At 56.1% G+C, this 24,868-nt stretch overlaps 1 protein-coding gene across 1 annotated transcript in view; it reads left to right on the forward strand.

Moving 5' to 3' along the window:
- Positions 1-24,074, forward strand: part of KIFC3 (kinesin family member C3) — a 37,878-nt gene extending 13,804 nt beyond the window's left edge. Inside the window, exons 4-19 of the mRNA XM_008068016.2 lie at positions 11,720-11,785; positions 12,260-12,403; positions 12,511-12,750; positions 13,162-13,335; positions 14,196-14,343; positions 14,424-14,554; positions 15,990-16,101; positions 17,728-17,909; positions 18,700-18,804; positions 20,129-20,259; positions 20,767-20,890; positions 21,175-21,304; positions 21,398-21,627; positions 21,909-22,043; positions 22,504-22,612; positions 23,360-24,074. Of these exons, the coding sequence (XP_008066207.1) occupies positions 11,720-11,785; positions 12,260-12,403; positions 12,511-12,750; positions 13,162-13,335; positions 14,196-14,343; positions 14,424-14,554; positions 15,990-16,101; positions 17,728-17,909; positions 18,700-18,804; positions 20,129-20,259; positions 20,767-20,890; positions 21,175-21,304; positions 21,398-21,627; positions 21,909-22,043; positions 22,504-22,612; positions 23,360-23,385 (2,187 nt within the window). The 3' untranslated portion in view covers positions 23,386-24,074. The remainder of the gene's footprint in view (positions 1-11,719; positions 11,786-12,259; positions 12,404-12,510; positions 12,751-13,161; positions 13,336-14,195; positions 14,344-14,423; positions 14,555-15,989; positions 16,102-17,727; positions 17,910-18,699; positions 18,805-20,128; positions 20,260-20,766; positions 20,891-21,174; positions 21,305-21,397; positions 21,628-21,908; positions 22,044-22,503; positions 22,613-23,359) is intronic.
- The last annotated feature ends 794 nt before the right edge of the window (positions 24,075-24,868 follow it).

The following is a 24,868-nucleotide window of genomic DNA, read 5'->3' on the forward strand; positions in this document are numbered from 1 at the left end:
GTGCAGGCCACACAGCCAGAATCACCATCTAACCAGAGACACCCCTGCTTCAGCTCTCCAGAGGGTCTCGGGTAGAGGAGGGAAGAGTGGCCTCTGTGTACTCTTTCTGCTCTTAGTGGGCAGCCAGGGCCTCTCGCCCTCTGCCCCTCCTCCTTGGCAGTGTCCAGACAGTACCCAGCCTGCCAGCTGCTCCCTCCTGCTCCCCCGTCCAGCTTGTCCCTTTGGCTTCCCTGAGAGCAGTGAACACACTGGTTGCCTCCCAGTCAAGGCTGCCATAGGGTGTATGACTTCAGGCGCAGGGGACTTTGTCCACAGCCTGGGAGGCCCTCACCCCAGTCTGTGTGGGGCTGGGAATCCCAGGGACGTAGTGTGCGAAAGCCCAGAGCCCCGGGGCTCTAAGGCAGAGGCGGGAGGGCTCTGGCCAGCAGATGCCCCTCCTCACTCTTCACACTCAGACGCTTGGCCAGGCCCCAGTTTGGACTGCCTGAGGGTAGGGGGCAAAGCCCCTCTGTCCTCCCCCCTTTTCTCCCCCTTTTCCCCCGAACTCCGCCAGCTCTCCGCTGGCAGAGACCATGGTCATTCTTGGTACCCTGGAAGTAAGTTGTGCCAGGCACCTGGGCCCCAGGGTCAGGTCATGGGCCTTGCTTCTGTGTCTTTGTCCTTGGACCATCTGTCGTCTTCTCTTGCACCTGGTGCCAGGATGGTGGAAGGCCGTGGGAGGAGGACTCAGGCCGAGTTCCACCCAGCTTGGCATTTACCGCTCTCTCTTGCCATGTGGTCCCTGAGCTCCATCCTCATCATCCTTATAAGTGCTGCAATGCCGGCCTGGCTGCGTCCTACCTCACATGCTGGTCTATCTCTGTCCTGGTCTGTCACACCCTTGCCCATGCTCCCCTCATTCTCTCGGTGTGTGTAGGTGACTGCTTCCTGCAGGGGCAGCCTAGGAACCCCACTCTCCTTTTCTGTGCTCTTGAAGGGGGTTGAAGTTTAAAGAAATCATGTTCCTACAAGAATAGTGTTTTCTGGAGTGAAAACCCTTTCTGCTTTGCTGCGATTCCTTGACCATGGAGGAGGGCTGGCCGGTCAGACCAAGAACCTGTGCTTTGAGGATTCAGTGAATGTAGCTTTCCTGAGTCCTGATCCAGGAAGTTCCATCCCCCAGGAGTTGCCCGCCGAAAGAGCTTCCTTTGAGACAGGCCCTGGAGGCTCCGTCTGACCCCTGCTGCCGCCACCCCAGACCTTGTGCCCTCTGCTTGCACCCTCTTCCCATCCCTGGTGGTGTTCTGCCACGATGGACCATCTCTGCCAGTGTGGGACCTCTGCCCCTGATCATAGCTGCTGCTTTGCTCACAGGTAGGCGACTCTTTGGCAGCGGGAGGTGCTCGAGTCTGTTGGGGCCACCAGGTGCAGCCCCCATGGTGCATAGGATGGTGGAGGCCATGTCCCAGCTCCAGGAGGAGAAAGCCCAGCTGCAGGAGGAGCTGGTGGTCCTACGGGAGAGGCTGGTCCTCCGCGACAGTGACCAGCAGGCCACATCCGCCCAGCTGCAGAACCAGGTACTGGGGAGGCCGGGACAGGCAGAGGCCACTGCTCACCGTGAAGCAGGCTAGAGAACAATGCCCCAGGCACCTGACCCCACCAGACCACTGGCATAATAAGAGGAGACAGAGGTCTCCTCTCCTGGCTCAGGAAAGTGCTAGAGGCCAGGATGGTGAGAATCAGAGGGCTGGGCACCCCCATCCTGGATGTCCTAGTGCCTCATGGTCTCATGGTTACCGGGCCAGTACCTGCCTCTCCAGGAGGTGATGAGACAGGAGTGGAGCAGGAGCTACAGAGATGTCTCCTGTCCTAAGGCCCATGCAGTCCACCCCATCTTCCATGGTTCCCTGGACTTTCACAGCTTGAGAGGACAAAACTCAGGCAGACAGTCACCCCACAGGACCCTTGGCAGGACATTCCTCATTCTCTTGATTTTTTTCATTAAAGGCGGAGGCTGTGTGAATGTGTATTGGGGAGGGATCTCTCAAGCCTCTGGAAGCAGGGAGAGCCGGGGTTTATGTTGGAGGTGGGGGGGCGTCGTTTCCTTCATTGGCTGGCCAGGAGGATATCTGGGGACATTCGGCCCGTGAGCTGCACACCTGAGGGGCTGACCACTGGCCCTCTTCCACATGCATGGCTGCGTCACTCTCTTCCTCTGAGTCTCCATGAAGGCCTCTGGGCCCCTTTCCCCACTTCCATCCTCAGCATCTATCGCTGTGTCTGAACCTCTCCCACCACTGCAAGATCCCCAACCCATTCTGCCACATCATCCAGTGCTCTGGCCCGGCCACCAGGCCCCCAGCCCCTGAGCCCCTGAGCCCAGAGCTTTCTGTTGATAGCATTGCCTTCAGATGGAACCAAGTTATTTCCCTGTCTCATGAGCCGGCAAAGAGATGACCTAGGTTTGTGGACACCTGCTGGATGGCCGCCACTGGATGCTGTGACTTGCTCTCAGTTCCAGGGCAATAGGTTACTTGAATGCTGCACTGTTGAGGTGCAGCATTTCTTGTAGCTTCCAGGTGTGTCCCTTTCTCAAGACCTACCTGTCCTACCCAGCTGCCCCTTGCTGAGTTGGGTGGGCCTCCCGGGGGCATCCCTCGTGCTCTACATCTCCTCCTTACATGCCCGGTTACTCAACCATCTCTGCCTGTCTGCCCTGCTCCCTGGGCTCCTCACAGCCAGCTCTGTATTCCTCTTGCCTGCTGAGTACCTGCCCGCCTTCTCCGGATGTTTGTGTGTACCTCTTTTGTGCTGGGCACTGGGGATACCCAAGTGGACAGGCAGGCCCCTGCCCTGGCGGAGGCTCTGCCTGTGGGAAGAAGGGCATTTTCCCCACGTACCCTTGTAGAGTGGGAAGAGACCAGGGAGGGGCACACACATGGCTACGAGGGCCTGTCCAAGGGATCTGGAGCTGAGTTCAGGCACGGGGGGGCGGAGTGCACTTTGAGCTCAGGAACCAACCAGTGTGAAGGGACTGTGGCAGGAGGAGGGGGCATGGCTCGAGCTCCCCATGAAGCTGGGGCATTCAGGGCCCAGCCTGCAGGACATGTGTCTGGCCCAAGGCGAGAGCTTGGCAGCATCTTCCTTGCCTGGTTTAGGCGGTTCAGACACTTCATTTTGCAAACTAGTATTGGTTTTTAAAGCTCTGTTGAGATATAACTCACGTATATCCCTTTAAGGAGTCCAGCTCAGTGGTCTAAGTATATTCATGTGGTGACACACCGTCCCCACTGTGTAACTGCCATATACTCTCATCATGCCAGAAAGACCTCTCAGCGGTCAGTCCCCAGCGTCCCCTCCCCAGAGCCCCAGCTGCCATTCATGTGTTCTGTTTTTATGGATTAGTCTCTCCCAAACATTTTCTATACATTACATCACAATATGGAGCCTTTTGTGACCCTAAACAAGTTTTTGAAAATTTTTTTTCTTCAGTTGACAGATCCTACTTGATTTTGTAAGAGGGGAAGCTGTAGGTGGGCCCTCCCTGCCTTTTAGTTTCTCCGAGCCCCGCTCGCCAGCCTCGTTTTAGAAGAACACCCAGCACCCCCCTTCCCCGGGTGACCTGGAAATTCACAATGGTTCCTAGTCTTCAGTCCCATTTTTCCTTGAATTTTCTGACTGCCAGCTCTTTTCTGAAACATTCTCAGGGGAGGCATCTGAAGCTCCAGGTCTCTGAGCTAATCTCTGGAGGGTCCAACCTTGTGGAGATATGGCCTTATGGGCCTGGAGCCAGGTTCAAACCCTGACGTTGGCACCACCCATTAACTGTGTGACCTTGGACTAGTTCATTACCACTCCACACCTCAGTTTCCTCATCTGTGAGATGGACACAATAAAGTACACGGTGAGATGATCCCCAGTGAGTAATGGGTGTTGCTGCTGCCACCACCACCCCCTGTCATTCACTGGGAAGAATTATGGATTTGGAATCCTACAAGCAGGATTCTAGTCCTGGTTGTGCCATGCACCAGCTGCGCAGCTGTCTAGGAAATTACTTCCTCTCTGAGCCTTTATTTTCTCTAAACTGGGGCTAAGAAACATGCCGTGGTTGAAGAGATCAGTTGTAAGAGTAGACTGAAAAAACAATGATAGACTGTAGAGTATGGTGCCCTGTGAGGTGTCACTCCTGCGTGCCCTGGTCCCCTGTTAACCTCTCTGTGGTTTGTCGCAGGCTTTGACTTTCCTGGTATTCTGAACATTGCTTCTCTAAGAAAAGCCACCCGTGGGATTCACTCTGCCCTGTGTTCAGGGTGCCTTGTTGCCAGGCTTGTTCTGATGCACCTTCTGCCTGTGGCTGCTTTCTCGCCTTGCTGTTCTGAGAGTTCACGTGACCTCGAGGTTAAGAGCGAGGGCTTTGCAAGCGTCAGGCGTGAGTTCCAGTCCTAGGTCCACCACTGAATGGTCAGGTGACTATAAGTGAGTAACTCCCTAACCAAGGCTCACCCTCTTGGGAGCTTGATTTTTCTTCCCGTAGAATGAGAATAATAATAGTACCTACCTCATGGGATTGGGGTGTTCAAAATGATGATCTTAGGAATCCCCCACCCCACTGGCAAAGCTGACTGGGTAAATGGGCCTCCATTGTCCCTACTGGGACCTGGGCTTATGGGGGCTGTGGGAGTCTTTTCAGGCCTCGCCACTGCTATGTGTCAGATGGGGCTGTGTTTGGACTGCAGACCTTGGACACCCAGCTGGCCCAGGCCACAGAGGTCACTGGTCTTGGCTTGGTGACTGGGGGAGGCTGTAGCTGTCAGGATGACCCTTCCAAAGGTTGGCAACAACAGTCCCAGGCCGTGTCCTGGTGGCCTTGAGGGCCCCTGTCCTCTTGTGGAAGACACGTCTCCCTCGAGCCATAGCCTCAAGGTGCCTGAGGTTCCTGCCAATGTGACATGCTGCCCAGACCATACTCACCACTTACTTGCCCCTGCACCTCAGGATAAAACCTTAACAAATTATCCTCACAGACCACAGGCCAGAAAACTCAATCCTGCCCTCAAATGTGTCTTGTCTGGCCTACCTTAAAAAAAAAAGAAATATATATATATATAATTTAAAAAATAGTGTTAAAACACATGTAACATGTACATACAAACATCTCTGAGTCGGGCTTTTAAGCTTTTGGGCTTATACTCAGAAGCAAAATTGCTGTGTCTTATGTAATTCTTTTTTTTTTTAAGTAATAATGCAATTTTATTTAAAAATAATTTTGAAAATTGTACTGTTGTCAGGTAATTCTATGTTTAACTTTTTCAAGGAACTACCATCCTGTTTTCCATGGTGGCTGAACCATTTAACATTCCCACCAGCGCTAGAGTTCCAGTTTCTCCATAGTCTTCACCAACATTTGTCATTTTATTTTTTTTTATTTATTTATTTTTGAGTTGGAGTCTCACTCTGTCACCCAGACTGGAGTGCAGTGGCCGCTCCCGGCCACCGCAGCCTTGACCTGCTGGGCTCCAGAGATCCTTCCGCCTCAGCCTTCCAAGTAGCTGGAACTACAGGCGCACGCTACCACGCCCAGCTAATTTTTGATTTATTGTAGAGATGAGGTCTCGCCAAGTTGCCCAGGTGGGTCTCGAACCTGCGGGCAGAGGCAATCCACTCACCTCAGCCTCCCAAAGCGTGGGATTACAGGCTGAGCCACCGAACCCGGCTTATTTTTATTTTCATACCAGCCTTCCTAAGGAATGTGCAGTGGTATCACATTAGGGTTTTGATTTGGGTTTCCCTAATGACTATTGCTGCTAGGCATCTTTTCATATGCTTATTGGCTATTTATGTATCTTCTTTGGAGGAATTTCTATTCAAGTTCTTTGCTCATTCTTCCTTCCTTTCTTTCTTTTTTAATATTTTATTTTAAAGATGTGGGGTACAATTCAGGATTAGGTATACAAGTGGACATCGTACAGGAAAAGTTTGGGCCTCCCTTTGGTCCCTACTTTGCCTGGTTTGAGATCAGGTACCCTTGTTGATATTGTGCCCCCGACCCCCTTGCTCATTCTTTAATTGGGTTGTTTGTTTTGTTGTTGTTGAGTTGTAGTTCTTTATATATTTTGGAATTAACCCCTTATCAGATATATGATTTGCAGGCATTTTTTCATGGGCTGTCTTTTTACCCTGTCGATGGTGTCCTTTGTCGTATAAAAGTTTTTAATTTTGAAGAAGTCCAACTTATCTACTTTTTCTTTTACTGCTTATGCTTTTGGTTTCATATCTAAGACATCATTCCCAAACTCAATGCCATGACATTTTCTCTTATATTTTCTTGTGAGAATTGCATAGTTTTAGCGTTTGTGTTGAGGTCTTTGATCCATTTTCAGTTCATTTTTGGAGCATATGGTATAATAAGGGTCCAACTTTATTCTCTTGCCTGTGGATATCCAGTTTAACCAGCACCATATGTTGAAAAGACTGTCCTTTCCCCATTGATTGGTCTTGGCAAAAATCATTTGACCATATTTGTAAGAGTTTTCTTCTGAGCTTCCTGTTCCATTCCATTGGTTTTTATGTCTGTTTTTATGCCAATACCACACTGCTTTGACTGCTGTAGCTTTGTAGTAAGTTTTGAAATCAGGAGGTGTGAGACTTCCAACTTTGTTTTTTTTTCCCAAGATTGTTTTGGCTATTTAGGGTCTTTTGAGATTTCATATAAATTTTATGGTGGATTTTAAAATTTCTTCAGAAAACATCATTGGGATTTTGATAGGGATTGCATAGAATCTGTAGATTGCTTTGGGTGGTATTGACATCCTAACAATATTAAGTCTTCCAATGTATGAACATGGAATGTTCCATTTATTGGTGTCATCTTTCGTTTATTTCAGCAATATTATATAGGTTTGCATGAAGTAATTAAAACTAAAAGACAGTTGGGGCATTGCAGCTCATGCCTGTAATCCTGGCCAATTTTGTAGTTTTTTTAATCAGAGTCTCACTCTGTTGCCCAGGCTGAAGTGCAGTGGCACACTGACAGCCACCACAGCCTTGGTCTGCTGGGGTTAGGTAATCCTTCCACCTCAGCCTTCCAAGTAACTGGAACTACAGACATGCGCCAACATGCCCGTCTAATTACTTATTTATTTATTTTTTGTAGAGACAAGGTCTTGCCATGTTGCCCAGGCTGGTCTTGAACCTGTGGGCTCAGGCAATCCTCTCATCTTGACCTCCCAAAGTGCTGGGATTATAGGCATGAGCCACTGCACCTGACCTGATTTTATACTTTTTAATGTATAAATCTTTAACCTCTTTTGCTAAGTTTACTGCTAAGTATTTTATTATTTTTGATGCTATTGTAAATTGAATTATTTTCTTAATTTCCGTTCTGGATTGTTCATTGTTGTAGTAATGCAACTGATTTTTGTGTGTTGATTTTGTATCCTGCAACTTTGCTGAATTTGATTTTTAGTTCTAATTGGCCTGGTTTTTATTTATTTTATTTTTCTATTTTTATTTTTTAGAGACATATCTTGTTCTGTTGCCCAGACTGAAGTGCAGTCGTACAATCATAGCTCACTGTGACCTTGAACTCCAGGGCTCAAGTCATCCTGTCTCAGCCTCCAGAATAGCTGAGACTGCAGACACATGTCACCACATCAGGCTAATTTAAAGAAAAATTTTTTGCAGAGACAGGGTGCTACTGTGTTACCCAGGCTAGTCTCAAACTCCTGACCTCAGACCATCCTCCCACCTGGGCCTCCCAAAGTATTGAGATGACAAGTATGAGCCACCACGCCCAGCCTGGCCTGATTTTTAAATCCAATTAGTTGTTGACATTTAATCTTAATTAAATTCACATTAAAAACATGGACTTCCTTTTTGTCATAAAATATTGGAGGATATATTGGGACACCTCTGGGCCGACATTCCTATGAGTGTCCTTCAGCTCATATGCCCAGCCCACCGCCCCTCCTGCCCCATGCTCTGCTGGCCAGCCTCGCCCCCAGGCCCTGCTCTGCTGGCCTTTCATGCAGTCAGCATTCTTCCTACACTGTGTGCTCAGCACCTGCTCTGTCCCAGGCACTGTTCTAGGCACTGGGAGGACAGCACTGAACACAACACATAAAGCCCCTGCCTTCACAGACCTTTCGTTCTAGCAGTGCACCGAGTCCTGTCTTTCACATAGGTCACCTCATTTGATCCCAGGACAGCATCGATGAGGAGGTTTCATTATACAGATGAGGAGACTGAGAGGCACAGAGAAACCAACTTGACCAAGAGTTGTCCAGGCTTACTCACTGGTACGGGGATGTCTGGAATAGAACTCTGGCAGTCTGGCTTAAGAATCCGAGTTGTTAACTGCTATTTCTGTGGCCCAGTGGCAGAAGGATCCAGATGTGAAGGCTTGGCGGTAGAGGCAGCGCAGCGTGGACAGGGGCCAGACAAGCCTGGTCAGTGGTCACAGACCCAGGATCAAACCTTCTGGTGGGAGTGTGACCTCTGGGCTGTGTTTCCTTGAGGCTTCTGGGTCCCAGGCCCTCTGGTCTTGCTATTGGGAGAGCCCTCTTTTCTTCAGAAGACAGCTGATGGTTGTTGGCCAGGTTCAGTAGGAGCTAGGGAGGTAATCAGCAGGTTGTCTGCATCGGCGGGAGGCCGTCTTGGGAGCAGATAGCCAAGAAGACGCAGACCTGAGCAGGCCAGCCCCGCCCTGTGCCCAGCCCGCTTCTGCCCGTAATGTGTAAATGCAGGTTGTGTCAGGTTGGCAGATGGGCCCAGCACCCTCTTTTCCCTGCCTCTCCTGGGCCCATGACTCAGTTGCTCTGGCTGATGAGGAACCTGGTCCTTCTACAGCCCTGGGTTGAGGTCACTGTGGTCCTGGAACCATCTCGGCGGCCTGGTCAGGAGCCTGCTTCCTCCTTTACCCTGACTCTTTGACTTCAGAGTGTGCATGCAGTTGCTTTGCGGTCACTTCAAGTGTATCTTGAGCATCTCCTGTGCGCTGGTCCCCTGCTGGCACTCGGGACCCTCTCTCATGGGCTTACAGGTGCTGCGGTGAGTGGAGAGGCCTTCGGGTCCCCTGCGGAAGGCTGCGCTCTCGGGCCAGGCTCATTTTTGGCTCTTCTGCCCCCAGCCCTGTCTCCCATCTGCTTTCCCCAGGTGCCTCCATTTCTTCTGACTTCTTGCCTGTTTTCCCTAATTCTGAGAGACTTGCCTGCTCTGCCTTCAGGTCTAGAAGAAAACTGGCATCTTTCCCACAAGTCCTCCCAAAGCAGACCCCCACCCCCCATGGAGCTGGCCCCCTGGGCACAGTCATCACTCCACACAGAGCAGGCCGGCGGCATCTTGGCCAGGGCATCCGCCTTGTCGGTCTGCTGCCTCTCAGTCATGTCCCCCTGCTCTGCTGCCCAGGACAAGCCAGAGATGACCTAGTGTTTGACAGTCCTTACCCATCTTCCCCCGTGCTCCTGAGCCTGCCCATTGCAAACACCTCCTTCTGGGCATCCCTGGGAGACTCCAGACAGAGCCCAGGAGCACCCATGTTCCCATTGTGATGCAAGAAGGGGGCAGGAGCCTGGGCTGCAGGCAGGCGGCCGGGAGGCATCCTGAACCCTTCCCCAGCAATTACCAGCAAACCTCACGTTCACTGTCTCGGGGTCTGAGTGCCCGGCAGCGGCGGTGGCAGCAACCGAGGTCAGCACAGCCAGCCCCGTGCTGAGGCAGTAGCCTGTCTGGGAAGGGGAGGAGAGAGGAGGCGGGGACCCCAGCCTTTTCAGAAAGAAGTAGACCCACTTATTTCAGGGTGGGGGAGTACAAGAGGAACACATATTCCTTGAGTCCTAAAATTACTGAAAGGCATAAAGCACTTGTCAACTGTAACTCTGCAGCCCAGACACCTCTGCGTTTTTGTATCAAATTTTCTCCCAGATTTTTCTTGGACTTCATATGTTGATGAGCCTTTCCCCATAACATTTTCAACTCCTGACCCACACAGCCATACTGGCTGCCTAATCGTCTATGTGACATGTACACACTGTGGTCTGCTTGCCCCTCCTCCCGTGGGGGGCTGTTTCCGTTTACGACTAGAGACTGAAAGGCCGCCTTATGCGAACCGCCCCTACTCCCCTCTGGGTCCAAAGGTATGGGTGCTTCTTTCCCCCGGCACTTAGTGGGCAGAGAAGCAGCCTGAACTTGACCTCTCTGCTCGGCCCATGCCCCAGTGTGTGGCGGGGAAGGAACGTGCTGGTGCAGGCTGTGACAGAGGTGACTTCCTAGGATCCCGCTGAGGTCACCTGCTTGTCTACCAGGAGGCCTCATCTGGGCCTTGTGTCTTGGAAGCCCCCAGTCCCACTGGGAGCAGCGGTGCTGGCTCACTGGCCTTTTCCTGAGCGTACTTTCTTCCCAATCCGCTCAGAGAAGCAGAGGCCTGGCTGCTGTGGTTCAGCTGCTCTCTCCACCCCGTGAGACAGGGACCTCTGAGTCAGGCACTGCCCACACCATATAGAGTAGGGTGTTTTTTGTTTTTGTCTTTTTTAGTTGGGGTCTCACTCTGTCTCCCAGGCTGGAGTGCAGTGGCATGTTCACGGCTCACCACAGCCTCAACTCCCGCTGGAGTTACTGGGACTACAGAGGCGTGCCACCACACCTGGCTATTTTTTTTTTTTTAACTTTTTTGTAGAGACAAGGTCTCACTATGTTGTCCAGGCTGGTCTCAAACTCCTGGACTCAAGCAATCCTCCTGCCTCGGCCTCCCATAGTACTGGGATTACAGGCGTGAGCCACTGTGTCCAGCTTGAGTAGGGAGAGTTTAAGTATACACCCTGAAAATCCAAATGTCTTGCATCTCTTGAGAGATGTTTGGTGATGCTGGGCATGCATTCCCACCTGACTGGTCCAAGGGGAGCTCGTTGTGGCTGCCTTAGGGGGCTCTTGGGTGTCCAGTCCTACACAGTTCCTCATACATCCTACCTGGCTGGCCCCTGTAGGCGGTGAATATTGTCACCTGCCACTCAGTATTTGGAACCCAGTGCTTCCAGGACCACTTGTGCCAACCTCCAGGGAAGTGTCACCGTCCTCCAACCTGCTCTCTTGGGGCGGCACCCTGGTAGTTTCCCTTTGCCGAGGCCCAGATGAGCCAGGTCACCGTGGCTTTCTGGTGGAGCATGCACGCCCTTCTCTCTCTAACAGCCTTGACTGGCCACAGTCCTCCTGCAAGGCAGATGGGGAGCAGGGGCGGACACAGGTCCCAAACATGCCCTGGGCACTGCCAGACCCGTCTCTATACCAGCTTGCCGGGAAACCACTCAAAGGGGAAAATCCTGGGGGCAGGGCAGGGATGGATCCAGGGTTTGTAGGGCCTGAAGAGCATACAATTTGGGGCCCTTTTTAATAAAGGGAATATAAGGTTATATACACAAGGGCAGGTATAGGGCCTTGGAAGGGGCCTGTGCCAGGGAAGGTCTGCAGGGTCAGCTGCCAGAGTCTCCTGAGCTGCCCCTGGGTGGGCCCAGGGTGGCAGTCAGGCTCCTTGGTGGCACTTGCTCTCCAGGCTTTCCTGTGCACTTGCTCAGCCAGTGGTAGGAGGGGCTGCTGGAGGCTGTCAGGACTGGAGTCCCGGGTGTGGGCTGATGCTTGGTCACAGGGCAACCCCAGACCATGGGTCAGAGGGGCCGGGTCGGTCATCCCTGGTGCAGTGGGAGGCCTGGTGAGGGCCGAGGCTCACCACGCCACTGCTCTGTGCCGGCAGGTGGAACACCTGAAGGAGAAGCTCATCAGCCAGGCCCAGGAAGTGAGCCGACTGCGGTCAGAGCTGGTAAGGTGGGCCCTGGCCGACCTGGGGGGTGCGGGGGCCCTGCCAGGTGCAGGCAGGCGACTCCAGCCCTCATGTCCCACCCTGTCTCAAAAACACACCCAGGACTCATCACCGCCCGCTGGTACTCTCAGCGGTCGTGTGACTTGTGCCTCCAAGGGGAGGGAGAGTCATCTTGTTTGCTGACGTAGAACAGGAGTGTGAAGCCTGTGTGTAAATGTGACTTCTTGTTACTTTCACACTTGGGAAAACAGAATGGGGCGGGCAGTTGGGGGAGCTTCACCCCCGCCCGCTGCCCTGCTCCTGACTCTCCCTTGGACTCTCCTCTCCCTCTCCCTCCTGCGTTTTCTTTTTCTCCTTCCCTCGGTCTTCCTCCTGACCCTCCTCTCGCCCCTGCCCCTGTGCCCTCTCCGCCGGCCCCCTCCCTTCCTTTCCACCTTTCCTCATCACACACCCCCTCACCCTGGCTCTCCGCAGGGGGGCACCGACCTGGAGAAGCACCGGGACCTGCTGATGGTGGAGAACGAGCGACTGAGGCAGGAGATGCGGCGCTGTGAGGCCGAGCTGCAGGAGCTGCGGGCCAAGCCTGCGGGCCCCTGCCTGGGCTGCGAGCACAGCCGGGTGAGGGGGCGAGCGGGCAGGCCTTGGTCCCCGGGCCGCGGGAGGGCCCTCCCCCAATGGCGACCCCGCCCTCCCATCCGCCTCACACTCGCTCCGGCCACCCGCAGGAGAGCACCCAGCTCCGCGACAAGCTTTCGCAGCTGCAGCTGGAGGTGGCGGAGAGCAAAGGCGTGCTGTCAGAGCTCAACCTGGAGGTGCAGCAGAAGACCAACCGGCTGGCCGAGGTGGAGCTGCGGCTCAAGGACTGCCTGGCCGAGAAGGCGCAGGAGGAGGAGCGGCTCAGCCGACGGCTGCGCGACAGCCACGAGACCATCGCCAGCCTGAGGGTCCAGTCCCCGCCGGTCAAGGTGAGTCTCTGCCTGGAGGAGGGGCTCGTCCTGGTGAACAGACAGGTGAGAGTGGTTGATCTTTCCAGTTCTGTGTGTGGTCTTGCCCTTCCCCTGCCTGCTGTCCAGGCAGCGTGCACCTAGCAGCTGAGGTGTCGCCGTGTGCCCGGAACAGATGCAGTGCCACCTCTGGATTCTGCCCTCGTCTTTGCCCTTCTTGTCTGTACCCAGGCCGCGGCCACAGCCAGGCCCTGACTAGGCTCTCGCTATGATGGGAAGATTGCAGGTGGCCTGCAGCTTTCTGGAAGGCCAGGGCCTCGAGGCTCCTCTGGTTTTTTTCGGGGACTCTCAGTGGCCAGCTGCGTCTCAGGCCCCCAGGTGAGGTCGGGGAGCCCAGCACCTCCACGTGCCCACCCTTCCCTTGCCTTGCAGTACATCATCAAGACGGTGGAGGTGGAGTCGCCCAAGACCAAGCAGGCCCTCAGCGAGTCCCAGGCCCGGAACCAGCACCTGCAGGAGCAGGTGGCCATGCAGAGGCAGGTGCTGAAGGAGATGGAGCAGCAGCTTCAGAGCTCGCATCAGCTGACCACGCAGCTCCGAGCGCAGGTGCACAGCCACATGGGGTGCACGCTGGGCCGGGAAACTTTTGGGGCAGCATAGCGGTGAAGTATTTGGGGACCGACAGGCCTGGGGTTCAGTCTCCCCATTTCTGGTGGCCATGGGGTCAAAGACGAATTTTGTCTAAGTTTCTTTTTCTCGTCTATAACATGGTCTGGTCCCAGAACCCACTTCACAGAGGGGACTTAACATGACCTGGGCTGGGTGCAATGGCTCATGCCTATAATCCCAGCACTTTGGGAGGCCGAGGTGAGAGGATTGCTTGAGCCCATGGGTTCGAGACCAGCCTGGGCAACTTGGTGAGACCTCTTCTCTACAATAAATAAAAAATTAGCCAGGTGTGGTAGTGCATGCCTACAGTTCCGGCTACTTGGAAGGCTGAGGTGGAAGGATTGCTGGAGCCCAGCATGTCGACACTGGGGTGGCCATGAGCTTGCCACTGCACTCCAACCTAGGCGACAGAGTGAGATTCCAATGAAAAAAAAACCAAACCAAACAACACAAAAACATGATCCAAGAGGCCTTTCACCCAGGGCCCAGCACACAGGCTGTGCTCAGGAAGCTGGCTGCTGTTCTTGTTACTGTCCTGATAGTTGCTGTCCCCTGCCCTCTCCTGGGGGCCTGGGGCTTGTGCCCGTGGTGTGTGCTGGGGCTAGGTTGGTGTTGGGGCTATTGTGGAGAGGTCATAGCTCTGTAGGGGAGAGAGAGGCCATTCTGCTCCTCTATTCCATGCACGTGCGTGTTCACGGCCATGAGTTGAGCGGCCGGGTGTCTTTCCAAGCATGGTGCCTGCCCCTGGCCCTTACTGCGCCCCATGTCCCTGAGCCGTCTCCTGACCTGGCCACCAGATTGCCATGTACGAGTCGGAGCTGGAGCGGGCACACGGGCAGATGCTGGAGGAGATGCAGTCCCTAGAGGAGGACAAGAATCGGGCCATCGAGGAGGCCTTCACCCGGGCTCAGGTGGAGATGAAGGCTGTGCACGAGAACCTGGCAGGTAAGCTGGCCAGCTGGACCCTGCCTGCCCACGCCACGACCCTCACTCCCATCCACCTCACACCCTGCGTGTCCCTGCAGGCGTCCGGACCAACCTGCTGACGCTGCAGCCAGCGCTGCGGACCCTCACCAACGACTACAACGGGCTCAAGCGGCAGGTGCGCGGCTTCCCGCTGCTTCTGCAGGAGGCCCTACGGAATGTCAAGGCCGAGGTGAATGAGGCAGTGGGTGGGTGTAGGCTGTGGGCGTGCACTGGGGAGAGGTCCTGGAGCCTGAGGGCAGACACAGCACCCACTGGGGCTCCCTTGCTAGACTCAGCCAAAGCCCCCTAGACAACAGCTAGCCCTCCCCTCCACACTGCTGCCCTCATAGGCCCTGTTTGAAATCGACTATCATGGCGGGTATTAGTCTCACTATGATTCTTTAAACCAAACGTGTTACAAATATCCTTATATCTTAGACATGCTACATATATTCTTAGACCCGTTGGGCTGCACATAATTTGTAAAGCTGTGCTTGTACAGGATGAGAACAGCCAATGTCTCTTAAGTGCCTCCTACATGTTGAGCTGTTTATAGCCGTTGGCTCCTTGAATCTGTATGACAGCTCTGTAGGGACTAATATATTTGGGGAATAGCAAATTGTTCTTTAAAAAATCATATCAGTAACACATGAATGAGGTGAAGAGTCAGGCCCTGCAGAAGGGCATCAGATGAACAGGAATGGCCTCTCTGTCCCCACCCCACTCCTGTCTCTCAACATCTCCTCCAGGGTGTTCTGTGCATGATTCGGCCAATTGATGTCCGAGTACGCATATACAGTGGCCATCTGTTATATCTGCAGGTTTCGTATGCACAGATTCAACCAACTGTAGATCGAAAATATTTGGAAAAAAAGAAATTAAAAAATAACAAAGCAATTAAAAAATAATAGAACTTTTAGAAACTAATATAGCATAGCTACTATTTATACATCTTCTACATTGTATTAGGTGTAAGTACTCTAGAGATGATTTAAAGCATGTGGGAGGATGTGTGTAGATTGCAGGCAAATACTATGCCATTTTTCTATCAGGGACTTGGGCATCTATGGATTTTGGTATCCTGGTGGGGGGCGAGGAGGGATCGTTGAACCAATTCTCCATGGATACCGAGGGACGACTATATATACGTCTTTTTGACCCCAGAAAGAGGGAGCATACTGCATGTGTGGTTTTGCTCCCCCCCCATGAAATGTAATTAGGAGATCTGTACCTGCCATCTCTTTACAGGTTCATGAGTTACATGACGTTAGCCCTATTTTACAGTTGAGGAAATTGAGGCTCAAAGACACCGAGCCAGTGGTCCCCGAGGGGGGAGGCTGGAATCTGAGTCCTGGCAAATCATGTTAGAGTCTAGTGCTGTGGAGGGAAGGTGGAGCCTTTTTGCTTCTTAGCAGGGTAACCAGGATTGTTGGCTCAGCCTCTCTGGGGCTCAGTTTCTTCAACTGTAAGACGGGATATAGCAGCAGTATCTACACAGAGGGGTGATTTGGACAGTTGGACGTGTGACAGCGCATGTCAAACGCTCAGCTGGGGTGGGAGGCAGCAAGCAGCCCGTCGGGCAGATTGGCGGAGCCGGCCCCTGACAGCGGTGTGCCCCCCGCCAGATCGGCCAGGCCATCGAGGAGGTCAACAACAACAACCAAGAGCTGCTGCGCAAGTACCGCCGGGAGCTGCAGCTGCGCAAGAAGTGCCACAATGAGCTCGTGCGGCTGAAAGGTGATGCCCGCAGGCTGGGGGTGGCGCAGGGTCCCCAAGCCAGCTTGGCCGTCATCCTTGGAGCTGTGCTTTGTCACTGAGGAGCTGTTATGATCCTCTCTTTGTAGATAAGCAGGACAACCCTCTTTCGGATCCCCTCCTGCTACTGCCCAGAGCTATCCTATCTTCTAATAAATTCTGAATTCTGACTTACTCTCAAAAAAAAAAAAAAAAAGAGGCACAGAGAAGTCAGGGAACTTGCTCCAAGCCTCAGGGGTAGCCATGCTCCTCTTTAGCTTTCAACTTGGACCTGTCCAGCTCTGAAGCTCCCACCCCAATGCCACAGCAGTTGCTCCCCAGGCCCTTGGGTGGCCGAGGGGTGTGATGTTGATGCCCTGATGGCAGTTGACTGGAATGCCACTTGTTCTGGCCTAGGGGGCCTGGTCCAGCTTGAGACTCCACCATTCACTGCACAGAGGTCTAGGGAAGCACCTACTCTGTCCTAGCTGCTGTTCCAGACCCTGAGGATAAGGCCGTGGCCCCATAGACTGCCTCATGGTGCTCACTGCAGTAAGAGATTGGACAGTGATCATTGCTCGCACAGAGAACCCTAACACTGTCCCGTTTCCAGGGTTTGGAGGGCCTCTGAGAACCCCTGGATATGGGACAGATGAGGGCATTGGGGGCTTCCTGGAGGAGGCAGAGCTAGAGCTGTGACCCGGACTGTGACCTGGAGTCTTGTGTGAGGGAAGGTGGGCCGTGTTGGCTGTTGGGGGCGTCTTCTCTCCATTCCAGGAACATGGGGATCCCACCAAAGGGTTGGAAGGGGTGGCATGATCACCTTGTGCTGCCAGACACCCCTCTGGTTGCCCCATTGTCCATGCCCATTGGACATAGGGCCAGTCCACCTGCTGTCTGGTCCTGTTTGCCTGTCTAATTCCCAAGCCCTGCCCTGGCATTCAGGACAGGTTCAGCTCTTCGCTTATTGCAGCCCAAGTCCCTCATTGTCTGGATGAGGAAACTGAAGTTCAGAGAGAAAAGAGTGTCCATTGTTGTGATTGGACACAGGACTCAGGACCAGCTAGACTTTCCTCTCAGTCCCTAAGGCAAAGCTCTCACCCCACCTGATCTGCTCTGGAAGAAATTTACTAAGTGAACTCATACTCTAATATAAGTGATGGACAACAGCTTTGTGGGCCACCTTGCCCTGGGGAGCTTTTCTTCTTTTGGTTTTTTGAGTCAGAGTCTCCCTCTGTTGCTCAGGCTGGAGTGCAGTAGCATGCTCATGGCCACTGCATCCTCGACCTGCTGGGCTCAGGCGATCCTTCTGCCTCAGCCTTCCAAATAGCTGGAACTACAGGCATGTGCCACCACGCCCAGCTAATTTTTTGATTTATAGTAAAGACAAGGTCTTCACCAAGTTGCCCAGCCTGCTCGCGAACCTCCGGACTCAGGCAGTCCTCTCTCCTCGGCCTCCCAAAGTGCTGGGATTACAGGCTTAAGCCACTGCGCCTGGCCGGGAGCTTTTCTTAAAAGGCAGGGGACTCCTAGGCCACTATTCCTCCTGGGACGCTAGTGGACAGTGGAGTGGAGGCTGTCTGGTCTTGACTCGGCCAAAACCTGCCTCTCCATACCCAACCAATCCAGGGAACATCCGGGTGATTGCTCGTGTCCGGCCAGTCACCAAAGAGGATGGGGAAGGACCCGAGGCGACCAGTGCTGTGACCTTCGATCCTGACGATGACTCCATCATCCACCTAGTACACAAGGGAAAGCCTGTGTCCTTTGAGCTGGACAAGGTCTTCGCTCCCCGCGCCTCACAGCAGGACGTGAGTGTGGCCCTGTAGGCGAGAGCATCCACTGGGAAAGGGAAGCGGTGCCGAGAGGGGAGCCAGAATCATGGGGCGGGGGGAGAATTGGAGCAAGACAGTAAGTAAGGCTGGGGAGACAGGATTAAAAAGTGGGGGTCCAGCGTCCATCTTCTTCCTCTGGAGGCTAGAAGAGGATGGGAAGCTAAGTTTGAGGGCCCAGAAGCCTCCCTTAGGAAGGAGAGATCCAGGCACAGCCCATACAGCCACACCCTCCCACCCAGCTCAGCCCACCCGTGTGGCCCCGCCCATCTTCCATATCGTCCCATCTTTGTGATCAGCTAGCCCTCCAGGCAGGCCTCTTCAGCCAGGAGCACCCTCCTGTGTCAGTCTCATGGGCCTTCCTGGGGACACCCCCCACTACCCCTGGTCCCCAGTGTTGAGCTCTTCTCCCATCTCTGCCCAGGCCAACCTGCTGGGCCTGTCTTCACCTCTGCCCTCCTATGCCCGTGTCCGGCTCTACCCGTACCCCCATCTTCTCTCACTGACAGGCAGGCCGAGGCCAGATAGGCACCAGGCATGTGCCAGCCCTCGCCTTCCTCGAGTGAGCGGAGAAGCTGGGGGAGGGGTAGCAAGGCTGCCTACTGATGTCTAGAGAAGGTGACTTGTTAGTCATGAATCTTCAGCAGCGTGCTGTGCTGCCTGACTGCTGAAGGAGAACGTGGCCAGGGAGGTTTCTGGACTTGCAGCTGGTGGGGTGCCTGGTCCCACAGCCCCGGAAGCTCCCACCCTTTCTCCCTCTCCCTCCCAGGTATTCCAGGAAGTGCAGGCCCTGATCACCTCCTGCATCGATGGCTTCAACGTCTGCATCTTCGCCTACGGCCAGACGGGTGCTGGCAAGACATACACGATGGAGGTAGGTGCCCCCCTACCCAGTGGGGCGGGGGCTCAGTATGAAGACCACCACTTTGCTGCTGTTGGCGGCAGCTGCCCCCTGGGCTCAGGGTTTTGCTCAGGAGCGTCTTGCCTCATTGCGTTCTCAGAGACACCCCATGAGCAGAGACCTCAGTAAATGCTATGAGTCCTGAGGCACCAGGCCTGACGAGGGGAGGGGCTCCCTCGCCAAGAGCACCCTCGAGGGGTCCAGCAGGCGTGGGGAGGGGCCAGGGTGCTGGGCAGCAAACTGTCTTCAGAGGGCTCTCAGCCTAGCGACAGTTCAGGACAGGCACCCACGATGCAGGACCAGGGCTTTTGTTTCACCCCCGCGTTGGCTGAGTGCCCTCCCACTTTATGGCTGCCTTGTCCTGGGCCCGGGGCTCTCAGATAAATGAGATCCCAGGGCAGTGGGGCGGAGGGGCCCATGTAGGCTGTCTGTGGGGATCTCGGCTCTCGCCTGTGGCCTTCAGGACTTCCCTGCCCAGGGCCAGCCCCCTCTCCCTGGCTTCGGGGATGGGGCACTGAGACGAGAAGAATTTCGGCCTATGAAGGGAGCGGTGGAAGGCCGGCCTTTGGGGTGTTCTTGCTCGCTGGTATTCCCCCGGCCGTCGAGTGGGTGTTGGGGGATCCCCCAGATCAGGAGGGGGGCATCTGGACACTGCTGTTCCCTTAATACTGGAATTGGCGAGACTCGTCAGTGAGGGGCAGGCCAGGCCAGGTGGGCAGGGCGAAGGGTGTGGGCTCCCAGCTCTGTTTTGGGGCTGCTCAGAGTGGTGGTGGCCAGGAGCACCTGTCCTCCAGGCCTGTGTACTGAGGCCTGAGCTGTATCAGGCACCCCGCCAGGTCCAGCCATGACAGAAATAGAGTCCCTGCCCCCACAGAGCCAGCCTGGCAGTGGGGAGGCAGCCGTGAGCACATGCAAATCAGGACGTGCCCTGTCAGGTGACAGGGAGTAATTAAAGCCAGGCGTGGAGCTGACAAGGGAGGAGGATGGGCAATGGGCTCGTGGGTGGGGGTGGGCAGCCTCCCTGGGAGGCAGCATTGGAGACGGCAGAGCCACCCGCGGGCTGTCTGGAAGCATTCCAGGCAGAGGGAAGCACAGGGCTGAGACTGAGCCCGGAGGGAAGTTGCCTGTAGCTGGCGGAGGGCGTTTTGGGGGGGGGAGTAGATCACGCAGGTGGGAGCTTTGGGCAGGGAGGCTCACCTGTGGGGGTCAGGGGCGCGAACACCCTGTGAGTATCAGCATGGTCCACCCCTCATGGCGGGGAGAGGCCTGGTTTACAGGACGTTTCCTTGCATCCCAGGGCACCCCTGAGAACCCTGGCATCAACCAGCGGGCCCTGCAGCTGCTGTTCTCCGAGGTGCAAGAGAAGGCGTCCGACTGGGAGTACACCATCACCGTCAGCGCGGCCGAGATCTACAACGAGGTCCTCAGGTGGGAGGCCCGGGACGGGGACCAGCTCGCGGCAGCCTGGGGGTCCTCAGGCGGTGCGGGGAGGATGTGGGCAGGGAAGCAGGACTTCCCGAAGGAGTCCAGGGACCAGACACGGCTGGAAAGGGGCCTTGCTGCAAGTCTTGATGAGGGTCCTGACTCAGCCCGGGGACTCAGGTGGTCCCGGGGAAGGGGGCCTCTTTGAGCTGGCCTGGCCCTGGCTGGGCCCCCTCTTCTCCTTCCTGCGGGCTGCGCCGGGGTCGGTGGGTGAGAATGGGCTCAGTCACTGTGGAGGCAGAAGCCGCGCCATCCATGCGACTGCTGGGCAACAGCCGGGTTTGCCTCTTCAGAGGAGCGCAGGGACAGAGCTGGGGGAGAGATAGGCTTAGCCCAAGGCCGGAGGAGCCTTCTTGAGGGTGTGGTGGGCTGGGGAATATCCAAGCAGGGGGGCTGGGGGCAGTACAAGCAGAGGCCGCTAGTGGGAGGGTGACTGTCCCACCTGCCCCCCAGGGACCTGCTGGGGAAAGAGCCTCAGGAGAAACTGGAGATCCGGCTATGTCCAGACGGCAGCGGGCAGCTGTACGTGCCAGGGCTGACCGAGTTCCATGTGCAGAGCGTGGATGACATCAACAAGGTGTGGGGCTGGGGGCATCTGCAGGGGCTGGGGAGCTGGGGGACAGGGAAGACCCCAAGCATGGCAGAGAGACTCTGGAAGACAGGACTCTGTTCGAATGCAGGCTCTGCCATGTCTTGAGAGCACGCTCTGGGGCAAGTCCCCACATTTCTCTAAGCCTCAGTTTCCTCCTCCAAAATGCAGAGGGTGACACCACCATTCACCGGAGAGATCAGGGAGACAGGGTGATTCTGAAGACCCCCCTCTAAACCCTGTGCCTCTGCCTGGTGCCTCCCACCCCCCAGGTGTTTGAGTTCGGCCACACCAACCGCACAACGGAGTTCACCAACCTAAACGAGCACAGCTCCCGCTCGCACGCGCTGCTCATCGTGACGGTGCGCGGCATAGACTGCAGCACAGGCCTCCGCACCACGGGTGAGGGGGGTGAGAGGGGAGGGCAGCCCAGCCTGGGGCCCCCGGGACTCCCTCGGGCAGGCAGCCCTGATTCGTCCGGTGCCTTCCCCACAGGGAAGCTGAACCTGGTGGACCTGGCAGGCTCAGAGCGCGTGGGCAAGTCGGGGGCTGAGGGCAGCCGGCTGCGGGAGGCGCAGCACATCAACAAGTCGCTGTCAGCCCTGGGGGATGTTATTGCTGCCCTGCGCTCCCGCCAGGGCCATGTGCCCTTCCGCAACTCCAAGCTCACCTACCTGCTGCAGGACTCGCTGAGTGGGGACAGCAAGACCCTCATGGTGGTGCAGGTGAAGGCCTGGGTGGGGCAAGGCAGCTTGCAGCGGAGGGGCTTGGCCAGCACCCGGACCCGTGTGCCCCCGGCTGTGTGCAAGGGACCCTTGTCTGGCAGCTCCAGAGCCAGTGACACTCTCCTCGCCCTCCTGACCCCGCCTGCCTGGGCACATGCCCCTCCCTCTCTGTTTCCCCTGAGAAGCCTGCTGGCCTCCTGGGGACTGCTCCAGGCTGTGGGGGAAGCCAGCTGGCCTGCGTGGCAGGGATGTGGACAGTGAGCACTCACTCCCTGCTCCAGGTGTCCCCCGTGGAGAAGAACACCAGCGAGACACTCTATTCCCTCAAGTTTGCTGAGAGGGTGCGCTCTGTGGAGCTGGGCCCCGGGCTGCGTCGGGCAGAGCTCGGGTCCTGGTCGAGTCAGGAGCATCTAGAGGTACTTGACCTGCTGCAGGCCCGTCTCAGGCTAGGGCTGGGTCAGACTTCCAGGCAGGAGGCAGGGCTGGGCCAGGACAGCCTGGAGTGGTGGGGAGGGAAAGCTGCCTGAAGGGGGTGGAGCTAGAACTTGAACCTAAACCCGGTAGCCTCTTTAGTCCAATTACTTATTGGCCTCAGCGTTCCTGTAGGGGTGATCAGTTGTTTGTGGGTTGATCTGCAGGTCTGTACACAGCAGGTGCTCAGAGTAACTAGGTTACATCTTTGCATGTATCATCTCATTTAGTTCCTGGATAACTGTACGAGGCAGCGGTATGAGCATCTTGCCCATTTTGCAGACGTGGAACCTGAGCTTTAGGAGGCAGGGCAGGGGAGTGGAGGGGCACACAGTGTGGTGAACAGGGTGCACTGTGGGAGCCGAACAGCCACAGCCCCCGCCCACCTTCCCTTCCCTGCCACAGTGGGAGCCGGCTTGCCAGACACCTCAGCCCTCAGCACGGGCCCACTCTGCACCCAGCTCTGGGACCACGAGCCGCCCTGGCTCCATCCGGAGGAAGCTGCAGCCCTCGGGTGAGCCTGGAGGGAGTGGGTAGGTGGGGACGGGGGAACCTCCCCACAGGATGACGGCCACCAGGCTGCCCTTGCCTGGAGGAGTCAGCAGACAGTACTGTGTCCATTTTACAGATGGAAAATCCAAGTCCCCGGAGAGGGGGCAGTGTAAGGAAGAGTCCAGTCTCCTCTCCGGGACTGCTGACTCAGCCCCAGGCCCCCACTCTCCAAGAGTGGCTGGCTGGGTCCATGCAATGCACCCCCTCTAGAGCAGGCCCGATAGCCCCCTACCCTGGACCTTGGCTTCCCCAGGGGTGGAAAGGGCAGGGCTCACCCCACACCCCAGATGAGTGAGCTCCGACACAAGACTAGAATCCAGGGCTCTAGCCCCCCGCTTGACCCTGTGCATGAAGGGCCTGGCTAGTGCTGGGGCCCACAGGGATAGGGGCAGCAGGTCCTATGGGTCCTGACCCAAGGCAAGCCCACCAGTGAGACACTGTCACTTTGATTTCAGCCTGACGGCTGGGGCCGCAGAGTCTCTAGGTGAGTGTGGGCCAGTGGCCCAGGGCTGTGCGCCCGCCTGCCCGCCCACCCGCCATGGGTTGCAGGGCTGCGCCTGGGCGTCCAGCTACTCAGGGCCAGTCCGTCCTTGCTGCCTGCTTGTCTGTGTGCTTCTGCTGGGCTCCCTCCTGCTCTCTGTGGCACCTGCTATGGCTGCCGCCGGCAGGTGAGGGAACAGGGAGGCTGATGATCTTGGTGCTCCTGCAGGGAAGTTGAGGCCAGTGCCTGTGTGATGGTGCGCCCACCCTGCCGGGCCTGGAGCTGGGTCCAGAGGCCCTGCGGATCTGCTCCTGCTGCAGCACCAGGACTCCAGAAGGGGGAGGTGAGAGGAGACGCCTCTTCTGCCCACCTCCCCTCAGAGATGAGAAACACGTGCAGAAGGAATCCATGTCTTGGCTGTGGCTCGGCGCAAATGGCGTGGGACGGAAGGGCAGGGATGGCCCCTCAGGCTGGCAGGCCTGGGCCATCAGAGCCGGGCCCTCGAGGGAAGGGCAGGAGTATGTGGGAGGAGGGCCCTCTTGCCCAGGTTGGCCCAGGTCTTCTCCCAAGCCTGCAGGCTGGGCAGCCCCTCCTTAGGGGGTGGGCTGAGGCCTCCAGGCAGGCACAGGACCATGGGAACTGGGGTGGGTTGGTGGCACCATGGGCAGCCCTGATGGCTGCACTCCTCTGAGGTGTCCCGCAGCCGCGAGTGTACCGTGTTCCTAGGTGAACACGGGCGTGCAGCCCTGCTGCCCCGGGGCTGGTCTATATTTATGGCTGGCAGAGGCAGCCAGTGGACAGGGGATTCTGCTGCCCCCATCTGCCGGGCACCAGGCTCCCTGCTTGCTCACTGGCCTCTTGACGTTTTCTTCCCTCTGAAATCCTATTTAAGAACTTTTGGAAGCTTAGCCATTTTTATTCATTAAAAACCTTTTTACACAAGTATGGTCTGAAAAAGTTGGTCTCATGCGCCCCTCTCAGTCCGATCACGGGGAGCAGGGCTGGTCACTCCACAGCCCTCCAGGACCCATCCTCTAGGTCAGTCAGGAACATGTACACTGAATGGCGGTGGGAGGGGGATGGGGAGTGGGCGCTGCCCCCTTCCCACCCTGGGTAACTTTTCTGTTGGTGGTCATAGTTAACCTTAGGAAGCACCTACTGTGTGCCACGATAACGGACTGACCCAGCCAACAGGGCATCACCTCCATCTTACAGGTGGGAGGCTAAGGCGCGTTGCCTGAGAGCTTCCAAGGCACGTCAAAGGCTTGCCAGAAGCATGGCAGCTTCCAGCCCTGCTGCCTGGTTCCACACCACCCTTTCCCTGGCCTTCCTCTTCAGTGAGCTGGCCCAAGGTGAGCACCACCTTCCTCCTGGTGCCCAGGGGCCCCTGACCACCAGTGCAGTCCCCCGACCATGGGGAACCTTTGCAGGGGCTCAGTAGGGGCCTCCCTTGCTGTCGTGCTGAACCTGACAGCTGCCACGGTGGGGGAGCAGGAGGAAGGACCACTGGGATGGGTTCCTGTCCTGGCCAGCTGACCCTGGGAGCTCTGGCAGGGAATGACTACTGATCAGGACTGCCCTTCCAGTTGTAAACCCTGGAGGTGTCCTGGGGGTGGGATGGGTATCAGGTCTGGGCCAGCAGTGGCCATGCACCCTGCAGTGTACAGCGGCTGGGTCTGGGCATCCACTTACCTGGGAGGACAGCTGACAGTGTGGCTGAAACGGGACGGGTGGTGG

Source organism: Carlito syrichta, unplaced genomic scaffold (genome assembly GCF_000164805.1).
Source record: "Carlito syrichta isolate Samal-C Ts95f unplaced genomic scaffold, Tarsius_syrichta-2.0.1 Scaffold309854, whole genome shotgun sequence".
Taxonomy (NCBI): Eukaryota; Metazoa; Chordata; class Mammalia; order Primates; family Tarsiidae; genus Carlito; species Carlito syrichta.